The 23,820-nt window shown below is 39.6% G+C and overlaps 1 protein-coding gene across 1 annotated transcript in view; it reads left to right on the top strand.

Moving 5' to 3' along the window:
* LOC126094804 (myrosinase 1-like) overlaps positions 1-23,820 on the top strand; it is a 133,753-nt gene that overhangs the window by 65,704 nt on the left and 44,229 nt on the right. The window contains exon 6 of the mRNA XM_049909373.1: positions 10,920-11,014. Within this exon, the coding sequence (XP_049765330.1) occupies positions 10,920-11,014 (95 nt within the window). The remainder of the gene's footprint in view (positions 1-10,919; positions 11,015-23,820) is intronic.

Genomic DNA, 23,820 nt, shown 5'->3' with positions numbered 1-23,820 from the left:
TTTCCATGCAGTCTTGAAGAAGTAGTGTTGTCCTTCCAACGGAAAGACAGTGCTGACTCTTGACATGCAGACAGCTAATGGGCCACAACAGAGCAAACCCACAGCAGAGTCAGTCGAAGTTGAAGAATATTGGTAGGTAGGTCATCACAGAGCAGACCCACTGTAGTCGTGGTAGAGTGTATGGTATTGGTGGGCCACCATAGGTGCAGACCCACTGCAGTCCTTGTAGAAATAATGGTATTGGTGGGCCATCAAAGATGCAGACCCACTGTAGTCTTTGTAGAGACGGCCAGCAACCATCTGTTGCGACTGTGCGGGTGCAAAATCACCATCGAAGAGTCTTGTGGAGAATATAGCAAGTCCATAAACCACTCACAAACAACTTACAAATTTTTTGGATATGTCCTTAGAACCACCAATGCTGTTAATCAGTCCCTTGCTGAATTATTAACACACGTCCAAACACTAACAGTCCTCTTTTTTTCACATATTGTGCATATACTATGACCAACAGAAATATGTGCAGTGAATTGAATGCTTACAAGTTACTTAATTTGATGAACTGGTGTCAATTACAATTTTATAACATAAGAATACAATAACAAAGGTACAAAATACATCATTAAAGAACACAACAATACAGATAACATTTGTAGTAATAGGGGCTTTACAAAAGAATAGAAATAAACATATACATCAGTGTTACAATCACTATGACATAAGTAAATAAATAAATGATCAGAATAACTTTTGAAACATCAAATTCACACATGAGCATTAAAACAAAACAGAATAAATAATGTCTAAACATCTTTACAAAGTAAATAACATATTATCAGAAAAATTCTACAACATAACTCTCATCAGATAAACACATAAAGACAGGAAGAACACAAATACCCAAGGGTACACAAACACATAGTGGGATAACACAAGAGGAAAGGGCAGGGTTTGTTTTCAGTGTAACATTTGGTACTGCAGTCCAACCCAAAACTTCATTCCATAGATCTTTCGTCTTATTTCAACATTTGTTTCCACCAAAACATCCTATCCAAGCATGCTTTCTGTATTTGTATGTTCACATATTTCTTACCTCATTATTTATTTTCCATTATCTTACCTCATCATTTATTTCCAAGAAAATCCTACCTAAACTTGATGTCTCTAAACCCTACGTTTTTGTTCATATCCTCTTTCAAAATACTTTTTTGGCCAAACCATTTTCTTATAGCTTCTCAATGCATTTCTTCCAATTCATCATAGTTAGTTTCTTATATAGTCTACCCCCTCTTAAGCTAACTTAAATCTACTGAGCTCAGATGCGAAACTAAGGGACGAGGCAATGCAGCAGCACAAAACAATTAACACAAACATCAATGACAAAAGTGCAAATTAGCAGAGCAAGCAGCATTATAGAAATTAGCAAAGCAAATACAATATTACAACTAATATAAGGCAATGCGCAACAAACAAGAAAAATAAATCCGTAGTAAAACTGGCTTAACAGAGTAATACAAAGTCAAATTCAGTAACATTATGTCTGGCAAACAGCAGCAGCAAATGCAATAACTTATATCTAAACATGACAAAGCTCAAGTAGAAAACATATTACAGTAAAAATGGCCATGTCTAATACCTATGTCAGATCTTAACACTAGAGTGATGAATCACAAAAACTTACTCTGCAAGAAAGTTACCAAGTCATTAAAAAATTATTTATGCAATTCCTGTGAAGGAAAATGTCTTTTTGTGGTCCTTTGTCTTTTTTTTTTTTTTTAAGTGGAACATAAAGTTATTATTTACTGGATCTGTAGGCATAAAATATCTATATTAATATATTTTATTCTAACCAATGCTGCAGTGCAGCTAGAAACTAGATATTAAACAAAATGAGCAATCTCTCAACTACAAAGACAATAGATATAAAATGTTTCTCATCATTTCATTAGGCATTTTAGCGAATATCATAAATTACGAGCTCCACAGTGTGATCATATGTTTTCAAGTTTGAGCGTGTCATATTTGCGATGCTTTCTACAAAGAAATGTCAATAGCGAGGATAATGGCCTCTTTTTTTCTTCACCTGTGCCTCTCTAAGGCTCACGCTAATGGATTTTTCCAGGCGACTGTCGCGCAGCTGGGTGCCCATGACGCATTACGTGAAGGTGGTCACCTAACTTTCTTACCGAAATATTTACGACACCAGTTTGCACTACTGTGACTGTCTCATATAAAATTTCACAGGTTGAGAATTTGCGTTACAAATGTGTAGAAACAAAATCCTTTAAATATAATAGTGTCAAAAAAATTTTCGTCGGCATTGTGATACATTCACGCTTTTACACACATTTCATAGCTCTTAAAGTACGATTCTCAACTTATTGATCGTAAATATACCTCAACAGCATAATACACATCGTCATCGTAATAATAACATCATAACAGACCAATCACAAGTCAGAATTGTCGCAGCTTCTTTCAATAATTTCAAGACCTTCAATAAAGTCATCTACTTCAAACGTACTTCAAAAATCATGATCCCTTACCAAATACATCATTCAAAGCTCTCATAGTATCACAATGGTTCCAAAAAAGTATGAACAGTTCACACAGTACAGACAAAATACAATTTAATAAGTGTGAAGTTATCCAACTGTGTAGTTGCATAAACATGTGTCACTGACGTAGTAAAAAAATGTTTTTCTCTTTCAGTTAAATGATCAGATAGCTGTGTAATTATGTGTTAGAGAAATATGGTACCGATGTGTAAAGTTGTATAAGCAAATACCATATTAACTAGGGCTCCTTGTGCTTGCCAAACACATGGTACACAAAGTAAGCGTGTACCCCCTGAGGATTAATGTAATTATACCCTCAGGTGTTACAGATTACAGCAATGGAATGAAATGTATCAGGGAAAACCTTTGTATCATTGTAATTCAAAAATCTTTAAAAATAAATGTATTAAGTACAAAAGTAATCACTCAAATACGTGTCTTTTAGCGCTAAATGTGCGTCTTGCTGTAAGATAATTCTGTGGAAGTGTCGTAGTTATCGTCCTCCGAAATCTAAGTTCTGCAGAAGTCAATGTACTTACCTCATCATAAACAAAAGTGAAATGCTATGCGTATAGATATCGTAGTTAATATGTACATTACTGTGATCAAGAAAGTACTACACTGTAACGTATTGTTGTGCTACAAAAAAAGCTGTCTCATTGTAGCTATACCACAAATGTTACTACTAAAACATGTTCTACTTTCCAGAAGAATTCAAAAAAACTGAGCAGATATAAAGCAGATACAGCACAAAAGCAACAATGTAAATAGTGTCACACATTAGTAGCGTCGTGATATAATCGTGTAGCTGTCAAAGAAACCAAATACTAAGTCATCTTTGATCTCACAAAAACTACTTCAAATAATGAATGTCTTTTCAAGTAAACCAAAATGTTGCATTAAAATCTCATTAGCAGTATATGTTCTGAAACGTCCCCTTAGAAAAATTATACAGGACTGTGCTTAAACTGACACACAATATTTTTAGCGCAACGCAATCTAAGTTTCAAAAATACCTACAAAAGAATGGCCCTGACTAACATTAACCTATACGTTTCACAAATCACTTACCTTACCAAAAATCTTCATTACTCGAACTACTGCAATACAGCGAGCACCACTACTGCCAGCTAAATAAAAGATTCAAACTACGGAAGGCACTAACTACTGATAGGCATAGTTAGCAAATGAAAGATTTTGATAGAGAACAAACAATGTATTTACCTTAATAGTGTTGAAAAAACATAATATACATAGCAGTTCATAATATCCAGTATTACAAATTTCAAAACTCTGCCATCTCTCTCCCCACATCCACCACTGCTGGCGGCTCACCTCCAACTGCGCAACGCTACGAGCTGTTCACATCCAGCTGCCCAACACTACAATGGCTGACAACAATGCAAACTGGCCACAGACTGCACACAGCACAGCCAGTGATTTTCATACAGAGCGCTACGTAACGTTGCCAATAAGAAAACCTAAACAGCCTACTTACATAGCCCCCATGCTCCCCACAAAAAATTTTACAAATGGTTTTGGGCACTGGCCAATACAGATTTCAAACAAATTTTTCATAATTACAATAACAAAGAAATCAAATACACACACTTATCAATACAATGTTGGTCAAAAGCTAAAATTTTCTCACAGTCCATAAAGACAGTCCTGATCATTTATCACAGTAAACTTACAATGTTTTTTTTCTCAAAGTCTGAGTAGTAAAAGAGAATGCACACGGAAGTAGTGGATTTCCATGCAGTCTTGAAGAAGTAGTGTTGTCCTTCCAACGGAAAGACAGTGCTGACTCTTGACATGCTGACAGGTAATGGGCCACAACAGAGCAAACCCACAGCAGAGTCATTCGACGTTATGAAGAAGATTGGTAGGTAGGTCATCACAGAGTAGACCCACTGTAGTCCTGGTAGAGATTACGGTATTGGTGGGCCACCAGAGGTGCAGACCCACAGCAGTCCTTGTAGAAATAATGGTATTGGAGAGTCATCAAAGGTGTAGACCCACTGTAGTCCTTGTAGAGATGGCCAGCAGCCATCTGTTGTGACTGTGCAGGTGCACAATCACCATTGAAGAGTCTTGCGGATAATATAGCAAGTCCATAACCACCACTTGTGCGCTCACAAAGTTTTTGGAATTGTCCTTAGAACCAGCAATGCTGTTATCCAGTCCCTTGCTAAATTATTAACACACGTGCAAACACTATCAGTCCCTACTTCTCACATGTTGTCCATATACCATGACCAACAGAAACGTGTGCAGTGAAATGTAACTTACAAGTTACTTAATTTGATGAACTGGTGTCAATTACAATTTTATAACATAAAAAATACAATAACAAAGGTACAAAATACATCATTAAAACATCATAATACAGATAACATTTGTAGTAATAGGGGCTTTACAAAAGAATAGAAATAACATATACATCAGTGTTACAGGAATTATGACGTGAGTACATACATAAAAGATCAGAATAACTTTTGAAACATCAACTTTACACATGAGCATTAAAACAGAACAGGATAAATAATGTCTAAACATCTTTCAAAGAAAACAACATATTATCAGAAAAATTCTACAACACAGCTCTCATCAGCTAAAAACATAAAGACAGGAAAAAGACAAATAAACAAGGGTACATAAACACATAGTGTGATAAGACAAAAGGAAAGGACAGGGTTTGTTTTACTGCAGTATTTTGCATGGAGATCTCCCTTCGTTCAACATTATTCACAAAATGTCCTATCTAAGCCTGCTTTCTGTATTCTGTTCACATCCTCTTTCAAAAATAGTTTTTCTCCACTGTACACTACTTTTTTTTGGCCAAACCATTTTCTTATATATTCTCAATGCATTTCTTCCAATTCATCATAGTTAGTTTCTTATATAGTCTACCCCCTCTTAAGCTAACTTAAATCTACTGAGCTCAGATATATATACTAAGGGACAAGGCAATGCAGCAGCACAAAACAATTAACGCAAACAGCAATGAAAAAAATGCAGATTTGCAAAGCAAGCAGCATTATAGAAATTAGCAAAGCAATTGCAATATTACAACTAATATAAGGCAATGTGCAGCAAACAAGAAAAATAAATCAGTAGTAAACTGGCTTAGAAGAGTAACACAAAGTCAAATTCAGTAACACTATGCCTGCCAAACAGCTTTGAAACGTCCCCTTTGAAAAATTATACAGGACTGTGCTTAAACTGACACACAATATTTTTAGCGCAACGCAATCTGACTTTCAAAAATACCTACAAAAGAATGGCCCTGACTAACATTAACCTATACGTTTCACAAATCACTTACCTCACCAAAAATCTTCATTACTCGAACTACTGCAATACAGCGAGCGCCACTACTGCCAGCTAAATAAAAGATTCAAACTACGGAAGGCACTAACTACTGATAGGCATAGTTAGCAAATGAAAGATTTTGATAGAGAACAAACAATGTAATTACCTTAATAGTGTTGAAAAATCATTATATACATAGCAGTTCATAATATCCAGTATTACAAATTTCAAAACTCTGCCATCTCTCTCCCCACATCCACCACTGCTGGCGGCTCACCTCCAACTGTGCAACGCTACGCGCCGTTCACATCCAGCTGCCCAACACTACAATGGCTGACAAGAATGGAAATGGAAATGAGCGTTTGGCGTCATTGGCCGGGAGGCCCCTCGCGGGGCAGGTCCGGCCGCCTAGGCGCAGGTCTTATTACATTCGGCGCCACATTGGGCGACCTGCACGCCGGATGGGGATGAAATGATGATGAACACAACACAACACCCAGTCCCTGAGCGGAGAAAATCTCCGACCCAGCCGGGAATCGAACCCGGGCCCGGAGGACGGCAATCCGTCACGCTGACCACTCAGCTACTGGGGCGGACGCTGACAACAATGCAAACTGGCCACAGACTGCACACAGCACAGCCAGTGATTTTCATACAGAGCGCTACATAACGTTGCCAATAAGAAAACCTAAACAGCCTACTTACAGTTCTAAGTATGTAAGCCTTATAGTCTTTACATAATCGTGCAACTAACAAGCAAGAATGTACATGCACAGTAACACTGTGTCATCTGTTCACTATAACAATTCATTCGTAATTTCTGTTTAAATATGTTCTCTTGGTTCTTGACTGGATATTTAACTTCAAACATTGTTGCATGTTAACAGTCTGCCAAAGCATACTAGTAACGTGAAGTGAAAAGTTTTATGGCAAAGACAAAGTTAAAAAGCAGATTATCTCCCAATAAACGGTTTTACATGTGAAATGTGGTGCAATCTTTTATCCTTTCTAGTGCACAGACTTTCAACTTCAAAGCAGTTATCATGGTGTATACGTTGGTAAGGAATGATAAAATTTTTCTCAAGGTTAGTGTGTATGTTACTTTTCTCTGAGCCAGTCAGCGCACGTGGCTGCCTGTGGTGCGAGTCATTGTCTGTCTCTTTGTTGGCGCGCGTCGTTATAGGGATTTGGAGACCTAACTTCTACAAATTCACCTTGTCGAGAGGGTCCTGCCCTCTTTGAATCCCGCCAGTTCTGAATTCAGGTTCGTCGTAATGATTATATCGTCTGTCGTCATGTCGGTAGTTCCTATAGTTTCTTTCTTGTCGGTTAAGTGGTGGATAATTTCTCCCTGAATTATCACTGCACAGTGGACCGTTGCATCTGAAGTTATTCTGTCTCCTGTGACAATAATAGTTCTGGTTGCCATATTGTCTGTTTCTATTATGTCTCTGTCATATTCATTACTACGGAAATGCGATCTTTCTCTGTAACTATTACTACTCTGCCAACGGTTGTCATATGGGTGGTGTCTGTTTGGTCACGATTTACGTTGTAAGAATAGCCTTGTCGTGTCCAGTTATTATTTCTTTCATTGCGGAATTGCGCCAGATGTGACCTGTAATTGTTGTGTTCCTGTTTTCGCGTTCCGGGATTGTCAGTGTCAATTTCTAATTCTTGTAAGAGTCCCAGAAAAGCTTCACTGTCGTCTTTGCAACGTCCTGCCAAAATAATATGTCGTAAATGTACAGGCAGTTTGATTAAGCAAATGCGGATGAGTTCTGAGAGGCTGTATGGGTTTGAAAGATACTGATTCTTGTGCAACATGTCTTCAAAATATTTCACAAGACTGGAAAATTCAGATCGTTCGAAATGTTTCATCATTATGATGCTATGTTTTTCTCGGTCTTGTGTGGCTTGAGACCAATATGCTGAGAGGAAGGCATGGTAAAATTCTCCTTCACTGTGGCAATCGTGAATGACCGATCGCATTCTTACAGCTGGTTCATTCTCTAAGTAGCCACACATAAATTCTAATATGTGCTCTAATGACCAGTTGGGAGGAAAACAATGAGAGAATTGATGGAGCCATGCTTGTTGATGAATGTCGTTGGCAGAATTCTTAAATGTTTTGAATTTACGTGTAGTAATGAACAGCTTATAGTCAAAATCATCATGTCGGCGAGTTGCATGTCGGTCATTGTTACGTCGTTTCGGCGGTTCCATCTCAAAATTCGGTGTTACTTGCCAATTTCTTTCATAATTTCCGAAGTGCCCTGTGTTATTATTTTGTGGCTGTTCCGTATTTCTAAGTCCCTCTTCCCGTATTGGAGCGCGAGTGTCCTCTGAAATACGTAATTCTTGTATAACCTGTGTCAGCTGATCTTGTACTTCCCGGATTTCTCTTTGGTGTTGCGTATTAATTTGATTCTAATTTTGTTTAAATTTCCTAATTTGTTCGTACTCTTCTGTGTCATTAAAGACTACCGGTTTTGTGTCATTCAGATTATCATCTACCTTCGTAGATAAATTGTTTAGCTGATCCGAAAGTTCAACTACTTTCTCTGATAATGAACTAATTTCCTCCATGTGTCTTTCTGAACCAATTTTCAGAGTATCTACTGTGTCCTTTAAGTATTCCTGAGTTTTTGCAAGTTGCGTAACCGAATCGGTAGATGCAACTAAGTCAATTTTAGCTTGCAAGGTCTCATGGTTTTCATTAACAATAGTTTGCAGTTCTTTTATGGCTGCTTCGTGATTCTGTAATGCATTTTCATGCCGCAAAAAAATAGGTTGAAAATGCTCACAAATTTGTGTTTTTACGTCATTCCAGACTTTTTGACATTTCGATTCAATGTTATGTAACTCAGTAGTTAAATCTTCACGTGTTTGTTCAAGTGTGGTTTCTAACTTTTGAAGATTTTGTTACATTATGTCTAGCTTCTGAAGCTTTTGCTGTGTTTGTCTATGATTTTGTTCCATTTGTTGCATTAATTGCAATAATAATGTATCAGTGTCTGGAATCTGTCTCTCTATGCTTTTTGGCAGTGCATTTTCACCGGCAACATTCACATTTTGACAAGCAGAAAATGTGTCTTGACTCATTTGAGAAAACAGTGAGGACCCAAAACCTGAGGCTACAGTATTTGCAATATTGTGTTCTGTCATTTAGGATTCCTGAGCCGAGCTGTTGCCGACCGATCGATCGATAATGCTTCCCTGTTCACTAATTATTTCACTGCCTACACCATTATTTGCAGCCCGCTCCATTTCCCTATGCACAATTACCAAATTACTACTTTGAACATTAGTGAATTCATTACTCGGCGGCGCTAACACACTGCTTTCATCTTCACTGTCATTTCTCAGTTTACTTTGTAGCCTAGTATTACGTTTTTCACACGCCATTATTGTCACAATATTTCACACGACATCCCAGAAAACCACAATTTGAAGAGCAAAATAACGAAACACATTAACATAGCATTGAAAATAATATCTAGTTTTTTGCAAGCGCAGCTGCGAAATACTTGGTGCAAATCTACATGCATGGCATAACTGTTTTGCTGTACAACAATGAAAAACTACAATTACAAAGGAAATTCTCTCTATAATTACGTGCTAGCAATAAACAAAAGCTACACTAATTACACAAACTACAAGAAAAAATCAGAAGATTCCAGTGAGGTATCCTCTGCTAAGGGTCGACATATATAACGTCCCCTTAGAAAAATTATTGAACTACTGTGCTGATAAACCTCTTACATTATTTGATTTTCAAACAGCTGAGCAGAACTGAACGCACTCAGACATTTCGCTCTTTACCTATTCTGATCAACACTAAACTGACACACAATATTTTTAGCGCAACGCAATCTGACTTTCAAAAATCCCTACAAAACAATGGCCCTGACTAACATTAACCTATACCTTTCACAAATCACTTACCTCACAAAAATCTTCGTTACTCGAACTACTGCAATACAGCGAGCGCCATTACTGCCAGCTAAATAAAAGATTCAAACTATGGAAGGCACTAACTACTGATTGGCATAGTTAGCAAATGAAAGATTTTGATAGAGAACAAACAATGTATTTACCTTAATAGTGTTCAAAAGTCATAGTATATATAGCAGTTCATGACATCCAGTCTTACAAATTTCAAAACTCCGCCATTTCTCTCCCCACATCCACCACTGCTGGCGGCTCACCTCCAACTGCGCAACGCTATGCGCTGTTAACAGCCAACTGCCCAACGCTACAATAGCGAACAACAATGCAAAACAACCACATACTGCACACAGCGCAGCCAGTGATTTTCATACAGAGCGCTACGTGGCGTTAGCAATGAGAAAACCTAAACAGCCTACTTACAAAGTGAGTGGCAGTGTAATCATTTGTGATTCAAAAGTTTGATTTCTTGTTGATTTTGTGTCACGTGACTGTAAAACGTAGATTTCCTAAGGATGCCACACAGTTCCCACAATTTAATATTACCTGGAAGCTAAACATACTTCCAGGAAGCAGCGGATTCGTAATATATTGCGCAATGTATGTCTTGCTGGTATTGGGACGCAGACATTAATTTGGATAACAAAACAATTAACTTGTCCCTTTTTTAAGATTCTGGATTCATGCAGGTGATTTATAATTTCGATTCGGCCATCCAGCATTATGTTTCTTGCGCTTTCTCTTAACCACTTCAGACGACCGCCGGGATGGTGTCTGTTAGGCGCCAGAGATCCTTCGTTGATGATGGCGATGTCTACGAGATGTTACAAGCTAATGTTACACCTTCAGTTTCAAAGGTCGAACAACATTATATGAGAAAACCATTATTTGCACAACTTTCCAACAATCTCTAATAATTTAGCCAGGAACTGGTGCATGAGCAGTTCCCTGACTTTTAATACACTGATCTGTCGAACTCAGGTTAATTTGAGTCTTATTGTCTAGGCGGAAACGACGACGTCTTGTACAGGCAGTACATTTACTTTGTCGAAGTATTATTTTGAACCAAAGTAACATCTGGCTTGGATATTGCAGGTTACGTGGGCATCACACTGAATAGTGCTTGGAACGAACCAGCCTCCAACTCAACTGAAGACATAGAAGCTGCAGAACGTGCTCGTCAATTCGAGGTACAGTGTGTTCGCTTTCAACATCCAATACTTCAAGCTGAGCGTTTCATGATTCGTTCCTATTTGAGATACTAGTTTATTTTTTGGATATCCGTGAGTCGGGGATAAGGGTCCTATTACTATTCTAAGGTTTTTCTGGAAACCAATCCATGTAGAGAAGCTATGGCTATTTCATGATATTAAAATGGAATCTGACTGCAATGATCCTAGGTCGTTGGGAAGGAGTTTGATTTTGTGAGTTGAAAATCACCCACAAAGTCGTACTATTTTTGACGTTTATCTCGAAGATCATAAGTTATGTATCAAAACGTAAAATTTTATGAACCCTAAGATTTGTCTAAGCAGCATTAAAGGCATTTAGAAACAGTGCTGTTTGAAGCTTTTCCGACGGAATAACAGCTTACAACGTTCTCGAGCTTCGCGCTCTATAATGTTGTAGAACCTGCTAGATATTTCAGCGATGCAGCAGCTTGTCATCTTCAGGTGCGACTATGGAGCCCCGACCTAACCGCTGGCAAAATATTGCTTATTTAAGTCTACAGGCAGTTGTCATTGAAGGTAAAACATTATCGGCTGCTACGCCGCGCCATCTTCCTTCTATAAAATTAACGTTTCTACCCTCTGCTGAGATCTGCTTCAGGATCTTGTGGTGTCCATGGTTAGCTGAACACTGTCAAATACCCGTGCCGTTTTCTCTCAAAAAAATGGAGTTATGTCGCGCTTACGCTGAAGACGTGGGTTTATTGGGTAAGTTACTGTGGCTACCATTGGCGGGCCATCATAGTTGGATAAAAAGGGAGTTCTGCGGTTAGGCTGAAGAAGTCTTCTTCATTTAAATTCTTGTTGGGGCCATGGCTGCGCCAGCGTTATTGAACAGAGGTGGAACGGGCAGAGCAAAAGAGGAGAAATGTTTGCCAAAAATGTTTCTGTCCACAGAATTGACTCCTTGGGAGTTACATGTGTTGCTTTCACACCGCATCCACGTGCCCACATCCTTGATGGCAAGAAGTCACTGAGCCGGAAGCCTATAGCCGTCTTCCTATTGAAAATACATCAGTTCTTGGAAGTATGTTCTCGACCTTTTCTTCTATAAATGTTGGTTTCCTCTATCAACATATGTACATTGTAGAAATCAAGATCAAGGCTGATATTATCCTGATGTTCCATTTTGCTTTAAATGCGTGCGGCGTTCGTGTTCTTTAATACGTTAATTTACAGTCCTTTCAATGTCGCCTGTGTAGACCCTACTCCCTGCCACAGCCACAACTCATTTCATAGACTCCCGCAATGTTGATGCTTCCGTTTTGCGACGGAAAAGTATTGTATTTTGTTTTCACTGAAAAAAAAGTCTGTGTATCATTTTTTCCGTAAAATTCTGCTAATGCGGCCAATTAACCCAGAAACAAACAGAAAAGTAACAGCGCCAGAAAGAGGCTCCTCGTCCTTCCTGTTAGCATTACAAATATTTCCATGGAACAACTATCGTAGCCTCCACTCGCATCTTTAAGAAAACCAACTCTGTTTCGAGGCTTTTTTTGTCACTAATACGAAAGACACGTGAAGACGGACTTCAGCACTGCTGGCTTCTGGGCTGGGTGCTGATACGAAATGGCATCCCAGTACTTATTTTCATTAGCAGGTTGGTATACACTCTGTTTCCTATTGTCAGATCTTCCACATACCAACACACCTAGGAACGGAAGAGCGACATCACTCTCAGCCTACAAGGTGAAGTTGATTTTGAGCTGAATCTCATTTAAGAAATATGGGATGTGAGAAGCTCTTTTTTGGTGTGTGATCATATAACAAATAAGTCATCTACAAAGCGGAGCTTAGAGAAGGCTTTAGTGTTGCTTAAAATGGCGACAAGGAAGAACCCATAAAAACAGCATCAAATTGTTCTTAAAACTGTCCTTCAAATTTAAAGTAGCTATATCGAAGATAGAATTAAATCACGTCACAGAAATCTGTAGCACCTTCCTTCCCTGTGATCTCCATTGTACCTGATACCAGAATACTAGTAAACAAAGATTCACATCAAAGCTTAGAAGCATGTCACTAGTGGATATCTTCACCGTGTGTAAATGTTGTAAAAAATGTATTAAACCTCTGACAAAAGTACACTCACGTTAAGAAAAAAAACAGTACACCTTAAACGAGTAGAGACAGGACAAGCAAATCTACTGGACATGTCTATTGGTATGTTCGGCAGAAACGATTAGCATTTGAACCATGGCGACCCGCAGGTTCAAGGTCAAGATCGATATGGCGAGGTGCCGGCCGAAGTGGTCGTGCGGTTCTAGGCGCTGCAGTCTGGAACCGCGAGACCGCTACGGCAGCAGGTTCGAATCCTGCCTCGGGCATGGATGTGTGTGATGTCCTTAGGTTAGTTAGGTTTAACTAGTTCTAAGTTCTAGGGGACTAATGACCTCAGAAGTTGAGTCCCATAGTGCTCAGAGCCATTTGATATGGCGGGGCAACAGCACCTACCGATAAAACCTGCCTGCAGCTCTCGTTGTCGCTATAAATCGAAAGTAATGGATCAGTGTGACTTGAGCAGAGTGTGGGATGCCTCGCAGACGTATGCGTGGACCGTACCGTAAAGTCAGTGAGTTTGAAAGCGGGCGCATTATTGGCGTCAGAGAATGTAACGCATCCATCCGGGAAATTGCTGTTCTTGTGGGACGAAGTGTTTCGGCAATCCAACGAACTTGTGCACAATGGTTTACCGACCATCACAGAACACAACGAGATGGGTCAGGTCGCACCACCCAGACCACGCTCCGACAAGATCGACACCTCATCCACATGGCATTGCAGGAGCCATCTGCGTCCTCCTCGGATCCGGTGCAACAGTGGAACAGTGTAACACATCGCACAGCATCAAGGGTGACAGCCCGTCGCCGTTTATTACGTGCGCGTCGTCCACTTCTCCGCCTACCTTTGACGAATGTGCAGAAACATGCTAGTTGGCAACGCTGTATGGAACGACGTCACTGGGGACAGGAATGGCAATAGATATGTTTTTTGATGAATGCAGGTTAATGCAGGTTCCGTTTGTTTGAAAATGACGGACACATTTTGAGTCGCCGCAGACAGGAGGAGTGGCATCACAGTGACAGAATTCGCACAAGACATACAGTGCCAACTCAAGGCCGTATGGTGTGGAGTGCTATTGAGTACAGCCACAAATCACCGTTGGCGCATGTTCAGGACACTCTGACTAGTGTGACCTATGTGAATGACATCCTGCGACCCGTAGCCATACTCTTTCTGCACGACAGCCTAGGCGCCATTTTTCAACAAGACAATGCGCGACCATATGTTGCTGCATGAACATGCGTTTCTTGGTGTTATACGATGTCAGTCTTTTGTCCTGGCCCACTAGATTACCAGACGTGTCACCAGTCGAAAATGTGTAGGATATGGTGAAACGATGACCTCAGCGCTGTAACCCAACACCAGCCACCAGGTAAATGCAGCATGGATGGCTATACCACAGGTCGCTATTCGCACCATATACGCGTCGATCTCATCTGCATGGAAAAAGTTACCAGGGCCCATGACGGACCCAGCTGCTACTAGGCAACAAGGCACATGCTGAAACTAGGTGACTGAAATCCTTATCATTTCTGCAAAACATAGCAGTGTACGTGTCCTGTGAATATGTACGTCCTATCTCTAATCCTTCAAGGTGTTCCGTTTTTTTTTCTGAACGTGAGTATATTCATTTTTGCAACTACATGTCTAAGTTCTTCGGTTAAATTATTTGGTAAAAAGTACATTGACAAGTTAGTTCCATTCACTGTCTGTCTCGGCAGACACACTTCTTTATGTATCATTGGTAGATCAAGCATTTAGGATGAGAAAGGTATTTGGAGCCTTAGATTATTGGGAGTAGAGCTATCCATTTTGAAGCCTGATAAGAGATTTTTTTATTTTGAGAACAGTTCTGGGCGTCGGGTCGTTTTTTAACGTTACATTCAATATATGGCTTCTCTGTTGAACCCTTTGGGAGAGAATGTGAATAACGATTCGAAACTCGGAAGACTGTGCACGTCGACTCATGTAACTGGCGTATTACTGAGTTTCTACGTAGTCTATTCAGACGAGTGCCTTTTGTTCGATACAATATGTGATCATGTATACAAAGCTGGAAGGGAATAATACACTTCTCTTAAAACATGTGATCACTTTCATCTATTTTTACTCAATAAATAATATATATAGCCAATATGTTGCCTAAAGTTTACTGTAATAAGCCTTGGCCAGGTTTCGATACCCCCGTGGGTATCTTCTTCAGAAGGAGTAAAGTCAACTAGAGTGTTTTAAACACATTACAAAATATACATCCAAAATGGCCAGTACATTACAAAAGTGATTTGAAGTACAGTATACAGAAGAACTGAAACACTCAAATAGCAGAAATCATAGAGTAAGTCCTTCACAAAAACAGCAAGAATTACTCCACAAGTAGACTTAACGTGCGGCAGCTGTTTACGATGCCAAGTAAAAGTAGCGCCGAGCACCTCACCTGCTTGGCTCTAGTAGTGTGATAAGTTCTCAAAGGATGAAATACGTAATTGAAGCAGTAATACATCAGTATATTATACATTTAAGGGTTTGATAGAACAAATTGTATTTAGTTCTAAGCAAGGACATTGTTAGTGGGAATACGAAAGGAGTAAAATAATATTTCAAAATAATGACTACGGCAATGTGTAGCAAAACTTAATAAAATTGTTAGTTATAAAATATGTGCTAATGAAAAATAATAAAGAATAAACTAGAGCAGAATTTAAAACAAGATATTACAATATGCTAATAAGAAGAGTATTCTTGACGTAAAACCTGCATATCCCATATATTTGATAATGAAATGCAAAATACGCTAAGTGAAGAGAAAAACAAACCATGCTATTGCGAGCGACGGCTTCAGAGTGTTAAAGGAACTTATTTTTCTCAGCGACAGTAGTTCATTTAAAATGCCGACATCTGTACTGATCATATGTGCAAAGATCTCAAGTTCTGCCGAGACATCAAACTGGCACCCTTTCTTCTCTCTATGTAGAATCATCATTTCGTCTACTCCTTCTTGATTATGTCCCATCACTAGTAAATGCTCCGCGAAAGCTGAATTATGAACATATTTACCCCTCTATTCTAACAGGTGTTCCTTGTATCTTAACTTAAATGGCCTACCGATCTGTCCAGCGTATAACACCAGACATATACCGCAAGCCGTTTCGTAAACTGCAGAGCTACGTAAAGGTTCATTTGATGCTTTTAAATTATGGATTAAATTTTTTCTTGAACTGTCGTTTGTGGCGAAAGCAACGTCATGTCCATATCTCTTAATCAACAGATGCTGAATCCTATACGATACGTTACCTAAATAAGCGATTGAAATAAATTTTCCTTTATCATTATCCGCATTTTTATTGTCACCTAAAAGTAGTGACTATTTTATTAGTTTAAGCTTCGTAGCTTCTTCTCACTAATGAGGGCTCATAATCGTGATTACAGGCTACTGTCTTGATTAAATTAATTTCTTTTTTTAGCTGGTGAAAAAGATGTGACTACAGCACGACGAATAGCTGAACGAAAGAAAGCTGTATTATGGGACTGTGGATGCATCGAATCAGAAGGTGCGATTTGATCGAGAGTTGTTGCTTCACGTAAAATGTAAAAAGCATTTCTATCATCAATTATGGTCCAATTTAAAGCCAAAATTTAGTTCACGATTTGAATTTTGCAATTCGCAAGTGAAACTAATTTTCTCATGAAGATTATTAAATATTTCAAAGAGTTGCTCTGCTCCATCATTCCATGGCATATAATTAAAATATCACGCACGTACTTCAAAACTGGACTGAATGGCAAATACTGCAGAAGCATAACGTTTAACAGTTTTTCTCCTAATGAATTTATAAAAAAAACGCCTTATAGAATGTCCGCTAACGGATTACCCATTGCAAGACCATCTGCTTACTGAAACTTTTTCATTAAAAATCGAAGAATGGTACTTAACCACCACTTTTAGTAACCGCATAAGATAGGTAGTTTGTTCATCTGTTACATCTGTTTTATAACCATGCAGGTTTTGTTCCACGATTTCACACTTGTTTGAACTGGTACGTTATTGTACTAGTTAGTAATACCGAAAACTATCAATTTTGTCTCTTTGTTACATTACAAAATTTTAGTTTTGCTCAACAAGCTGATTGTTGCCGTCTGTTTTGAAAACTTTGATTTTTTAATCATTCCGTGAAGAAACCAGGCTAATAAGTGGTAACCACTGCTACTGCTGTTTACGTTCAGTAGAAATGGAGAGCTTTTTTATGGAACTTCAAATCAGGGCGTAGCTTAGGAGCCTATGGGTTCAAGTTAATCAATCGTTCCCTTTAAACAGGCTTTACCAGATATCTGGCGTCACCTACACCACAGATTGTTACTTTTCGTGAGGTGGAAGTCGGCTAGTCGTACAATTCACAAAGATCATTTTCTGCAAATATTTTAATGTTTTGATGACATATTCACTTTTACTGGCAACATCTACAGCGATATATACAGAAGACTTTGTTATAAGGCCTTCGTTTTGCTTAGGTTCTACATTAATATTATTAATTAGCTTGCCACACTTACATGTATGTTGTACTGATGTATTACTGCTTCAGTTACGTATTTCATACGACTGAAGACTTTATTACACTACCAGCGCCCAGGACAAGTTTTACTTGGCACTGTAAGTACGAAAGTCATTTGAGAGCTCCTGATGTCGTGTCGGATCTTCCGGCGTAGTGAAGCAGCTCGACGTGTTATGAACTCAGCAAGTCGTTGTTCCAACGACCTCTGCAGAAACATTGAGCCGTGCTGCCTCTCTAGCTGTCCATAATTGTGAAAGTTTTGCCAGTGTAGGACTTTGTGCACGAACTGACCTCGCGACTATGCCCCATAAATGCTCGATGGAATACATGTCGAGCAATATGGATGGCCAAATCATTCGCTCAAAATTGTCGAGAGTTGTCTTTAAACCAACCGTGAGCAACTGTGGTCCAATGATATGGCGCATTGTCATCCATAAAAGTTACATCGTTATCCGACTGCAAATGGTCTCGAAATAGCCGAATACAGCCATTACATATCAGTGATCGATTCAGTTGGACTAGAGGATCCAGTCCATTCAAAAACGTAAACGCACCCAGACAATCAGGAAGCGCCCACCAGCTTGCACAGTGCCTCGTTCACAACTTGGGTCCATGACTTCGTGGTCTGCCCCACACTCGAGCCCTACTATCAGCTTTTACCAACTGTAATCGGGAATCTGACAAAGTCATGGTTTTCCAGTCGTCTAGGGTCCAACCGATACGAGCCCAGGAGAGGAGCTGCAAGCAGTGTCGTGCTATTAGCATGGGCACTCGCGTTGGTCATGTGCTGCCATAGCCCATTAACGCCGAATTTCACAGCACTATACTAACTTGTACTGTCATCGTAGGTCCCAAACCATTTCTGCGGTCATTTCACGCAGTGGTGTTTGTCTGGTAGCACTGACAATGCTACGCAAACACCGCTGTTCTCGGTAATGCATGATACGTGATATTCTCGGCGGTCTCTAGACACTGTGGGTCTAGGAAGATGGAATTCCCTAACAATTTCCGAAATGGAATGTCCCATGCACCTAGCTCTAACTACCAATTCGCACCCGTCGTGTGACCATAATCACGTCGAAAATCGTTTCACATGAATCACTTGAGTTCAAATTACAGCTCCACTAACGCACTGCTCTTTTATACCATGTGTTCGCGACACTAGCGCCTTCCTTGTGTGTGCTTACTGCTAGCCTATTACTTTTGTCATTTCAGTGTAGTTGCCGTACATTTAGTTCAGCGTTTGTTCTTATAGTAAGCTGTATCTTTGGAGTAATTCTTGCTGTTTTCATGAAAAATTTAATCGAAAATTTCTCCTATTTCACTTAAGCATCTCAGTTCATTACGTCGGCTTATAATTTTAATGTACTTTTAGTTACTCAAGTAGAATTTCATTTCTTATGAAGCACTTATCCCTAGAGGTAATGAAACCTGGTCAAGACTTGTTAGAGTAAGCTTTATCCAATCGATTTGCTGTATACATCATTTACTGAAAGTCTAATTACGATTGCGACAGTCAGCAATGTTCAAAATTATGGTATTTTTTATTCACTATTTTGAACAAACTGATAAGGCAGCTACATCAACTGTTATTTGCGAGATATGTACATGGTGTCTTCGTGGTAGTACACGTAAGCTCTCTCCATCCTCGTATTTCTGTCAGAATGAATGTGGAGAAAAATAGAGATTTTCTTTTTCTGTGTTTCATGTTTCGCTCGTCTTTGGATTACAGAGTCCATCGTACAAAAAAAAAAAAAAACCAATTACGTGTATTTAGTATTTAATAGTTATTATATGTCAATATCCAAACCAACGGGCGGTGTACCGGTTGATTGAGTAAAAGGTGTTTGAAACTGTGAGAGCTTAGCAGCAGATCTTACTCATTTCTTCCCTTTATTTGATCAGAACGGGTGCTCTGGGAAGGAGATTCGCTCTCCTTTTCGATCAGCATCATTCAAACTTCATAAGCAGCCAGACATTACGGAGAACCTGACTAGAATTTTGACGGCGTGTTCTTAATGGTCGACTTGACGAATGGGTGTCTCAGTCACTGTGAAGATGACACGATCCAGTATTATGAAATATTTTTATTCACAACAGTCACTGATGGCAAATATTCGTTTATTCAATTACAGATATATTCCAATGTTATAAAAACGTACGTAATGGTATGTTAACATGTGTAATAAACGGTGTCATAGTATACATGGACTAGAAAGTAAGCAAACATATATTTCTTCGTTAAATTAACGGAGAGGGCTATTAAAATATGTAGCTATAAATGGCACTGTCACGTGGAGAAAAATATTAACAAAACAGTAACCCTATGTGTCCAATAGTGTCGAGTCGTCGCTTGCGTACTGTGGTTATAGAATCGGAGAAACAGCTGAGCGGTCGCTAGATGTTGTTGGCCGAATACAGTTGGCAACATTGTAATACAAAGAGATAATGAAGAATACAGGTGACGAAACATTATTACCAACGTAGACTACAATATGCCGGTTTTACCCACTGCCCCTAAGGGAAGTCTATTGTATCTCTTAGAAGAGATAGAGATTTATGGGAACAGTAAACGTCACCCCTTTGAACTTCTCAATGAACAGAATTAATTTGGGCCCAATGTCTATTTTTCGTCACATGACAAGCTGTTATAAGTACTATACACTGGTAGATCTCTGCCCCTCCTCTTGTCACCCACATTAATCTTGGCTTAGTTTCTGCGTATCTGTTGTGCCCGCAGCCTTTTCATTGGGTTTCGATACGCAGCTTTCAAGTCGCTTATTTGTCTAATGTACATGTCACAGTCCACCCCCAAGGCAATAGCTTTTATAATCTTAACGATAGGACATTACCATACTCGTGTTGAGCCTTGCAGCGTTTGTTACTTCCATTCCTCATAATGTTCATTTTCATTACCTCTTGGCCCTGTGACGACACCGATTCCTCAGATCAATTCTTGGTATGCCCTCTGGACCTGCGACATCTTTGTCTGTTGAAAAGTTGCTATCAATTAGGTTCATTGTACTGCATTTGGTTAGTACAATTACTTGCAGCTAAACCTTCAGAATTAAAACAAATACTTCCCTTTTGACTGATCCCTTTTAACTGAGTCTTATTTATTCAATTTAGTTGGACGCAGGCGCAGTCTAAGATTACATTTCTAACGCCGTTGCAAACTGTATTCGGCCAACAATGTCTATTGGCCATGTCTCATAGGCTGTTTGCAGCAGCGTTATAGGCACAGTACGCAAGCGACAGCCCAAAATTACATGACACGTGTTGCTTTCGTTGTAGTGATTTTACTTCATGAGACAATGTCACTTAATTGCTTCACGAAGACAGGTACGTTTGCTAACTTTCCAGTTTGTGTTTACTGGGTGAAGAAAAATGTCACACTTAATAGTCGGAATTCTATTCCCATTACAGATTAAAGACAAAAACTTACCTACCAAAATCAGATAGGGTCCATTTTGAAAACACGTGTATGACAACGAGGAGCTGGCAAATTTGTCACACCGTGCAGGACATCTGGCTGTAAGACCCGTCGTAGCTACCTGAATGGACTACTGGGACATCAAATCCACATCTGCTATGAAGTTGTGGTTCGAATCCTCGTCGGGTTCCTAATGTATTTTTTAAACGTCCTTTCCAAAGTTTTATTAGCAGCATACAATTTTGTCACTAGACGATAAATTAGCATTCGACGACTACAGTTCTGTGAATGACTTCTGCACCAAGTGGAGTGTAACGAACGTTTTATACACAAAGAGACATGGACTACTTCTAGCCGGCCGGTGTGGCCGTGCGGTTCTAAGCGCTTCAGTCTGGAACCGCGTTACCGCTACGGTCGCAGGTTCGAATCCTGCCTCGGGCATGGATGTGTGTGCTGTCCTTAGGTTAGTTAGGTTTAAGTAGTTCTACGTTCTAGGGGACTGATGACCACAGATGTTAAGTCCCATAGTGCTCAGAGCCATTTGAATCATTTTTGACTACTTCTAGCTCCACTCGTGAAGGCATTTTCAACCTCCACAACAGCCATTATTGGTCGGAGCACAACCACCACACTTTCGGGTAAACCTGTGGGCTGGAGGCGTTGAAGGACTCTCTTTGCGCCTTTATCTATTGCCAGAGAAGTTGAATACGCCTCTGTATCGTACGTTTCTTTGCAATACTTTGCTTGACGGGTTATAAAACGTGCAACTTTTGGGCGGTCTCAGCATGTTGATGCAGCGCCACATTCTGGAACGAATTTGTATAACTATGTAAATGAAGCATTTACAGGGAAGAAGATTTGTACTGGAGGTCTAGTGTCCTGGCCTCCACGTTCTCCAGCCCTTAATCGTCTTCATTTTTATTAGTGGGGGCATTCTAAAGAACAAGTTTATAGTATTCCAACCCTGGACGTACATGACCTAATAGCTCGTGTGGATGCCGCTTTGGCAAAGGTGGATGCAGGTGTGTTGCGTCCTTCAAAGTATGATGCAGCGAGTGGGGAAGTATTTGCAATTGGAAGATGGTCGCTTTCAACATACTTTCTAAAGTGAACGTTGCTCGTACGTGTACGTGCTGGCCCTGTGAGCATAAGCCAGGACGTCTAACGTACAAAATGGAATTATTCTGCGTAGCACAATGTGCAGTCTAGTGTAGCCTACCTACTGTGTTCTTTGTACCACTGCTTGATGTAACTTTATTCACTATTATTTTCTACTGGCTTTATTTGTGTCATATTCGAAAGGAAGTGGTCGTTTACGTCTGTAAAACGTTCATATTATGTCTTACTGTTTAAACAAAGGTAACAGTAACAGAAAGAAATACGCAAGATACCACATTGTTGAGGTGTAATCTGGGTACAGTTTTATGCTTTAACTGTAAAAAAAAAAAGAGTTTTGGCGCTAATGCGTCTCGAACATAGGCGACTCTGCGCATCCGATCCTTGTGGTATTGCATCGTCTCACTAAGCTAATACATCAACCGCGGTAGCCGTTAAGAGTTCATCGTACCTGTTGTTGGCCACGCTGTAGGCCGTTACGGTGTCGCCAAAGCCCCAATTTGGAATAGCATTTCGATTTAACCTACTGGTAGAACTAAGTTTTGCTACATATACGAGGTGCGACAATAAAGTAATGAGACTGATTTTCCTTGCAGATGTGGCAACCCTGCAGGCTTGCATAGCCACAATATCTTTGACGTAGTCTATAAGCTGCTTCTAGTCAAAGCCGCTCATCGATGCATCTGCTCAGTCGTGAATTGTGCTGTAATACGTTAACATGTGGTTGTGTCTCTCGTCACGGAAATGGAACCGCATAATATTGCGCAACGGTATGCCATTTATTTTTGCGTTAAATTGGGTGAAAACGTGACGACAACTTATGGTAAACTTCATAAGGCTGTTGGAGAGGAGGTTATGTCAAGAGCTCAAGTTTTCGTTGGCATAAAATGTTTAGTGAAGGCAGAACGAATGTTAGAGATGAAGACCGCAGTGGATGACCATCAACTTCACAGATGGATGTCAAGTAGGCCAGGGTGCGTAAACTTGTATGATCTGATTGAAGATGATTGCAGACGAACTGAAAATCAATCGATAAACGGTTCGTCTGATAATAACTGAAGATCTTGGTATGAGAAAGATTTTTGCAAAAATGGTCTCTGTCAATACAGCAATTTTTAACCTCAAAACAAATTTCAATACTACCACAGCCACCTTATTCACCAGATATCGCTCCGTGCGACTTTTTTCTATTTCCAAGAGACAAAACGGCGGTCAAGGGACACCATTTTCAAACAACGCAAGATGTCCAAAAAGCTGTGAGGGTGTCTTGGAGGGTATTACGGAAAATGAGTTCCAGAAATGTTACCATCAATGGCAGAAGCACTGGAACTACTTTGAAGGAGACAACACTAAACTTGACTAAAACGGTAAGCAACCTTTTTTTCACATCAGTCTCTTTACTTTATTGTCGCACCTCGTATTTTCGTCTTGAACTCGGATGAGGAATCGCATGCCTACCGCTTACGACATTGCTAGCTTACCATTAGCTAGCTTACCATTGTGTACGTTTTTATAACTTAAACACATTTCTATATTTTGATTAGTATGTAGCTGATCCAAACTAGCGTAATTGAATAAGCGAATATTTGTAATCAGTGACTGTTGTGGTT

The sequence above is a fragment of the Schistocerca cancellata genome, chromosome 8 (assembly GCF_023864275.1).
Source record: "Schistocerca cancellata isolate TAMUIC-IGC-003103 chromosome 8, iqSchCanc2.1, whole genome shotgun sequence".
Lineage (NCBI taxonomy): Eukaryota > Metazoa > Arthropoda > Insecta > Orthoptera > Acrididae > Schistocerca > Schistocerca cancellata.
The sequence above is the reverse complement of the archived record's forward strand: the minus strand, read 5'-3'. Positions and strand labels throughout refer to the sequence as shown.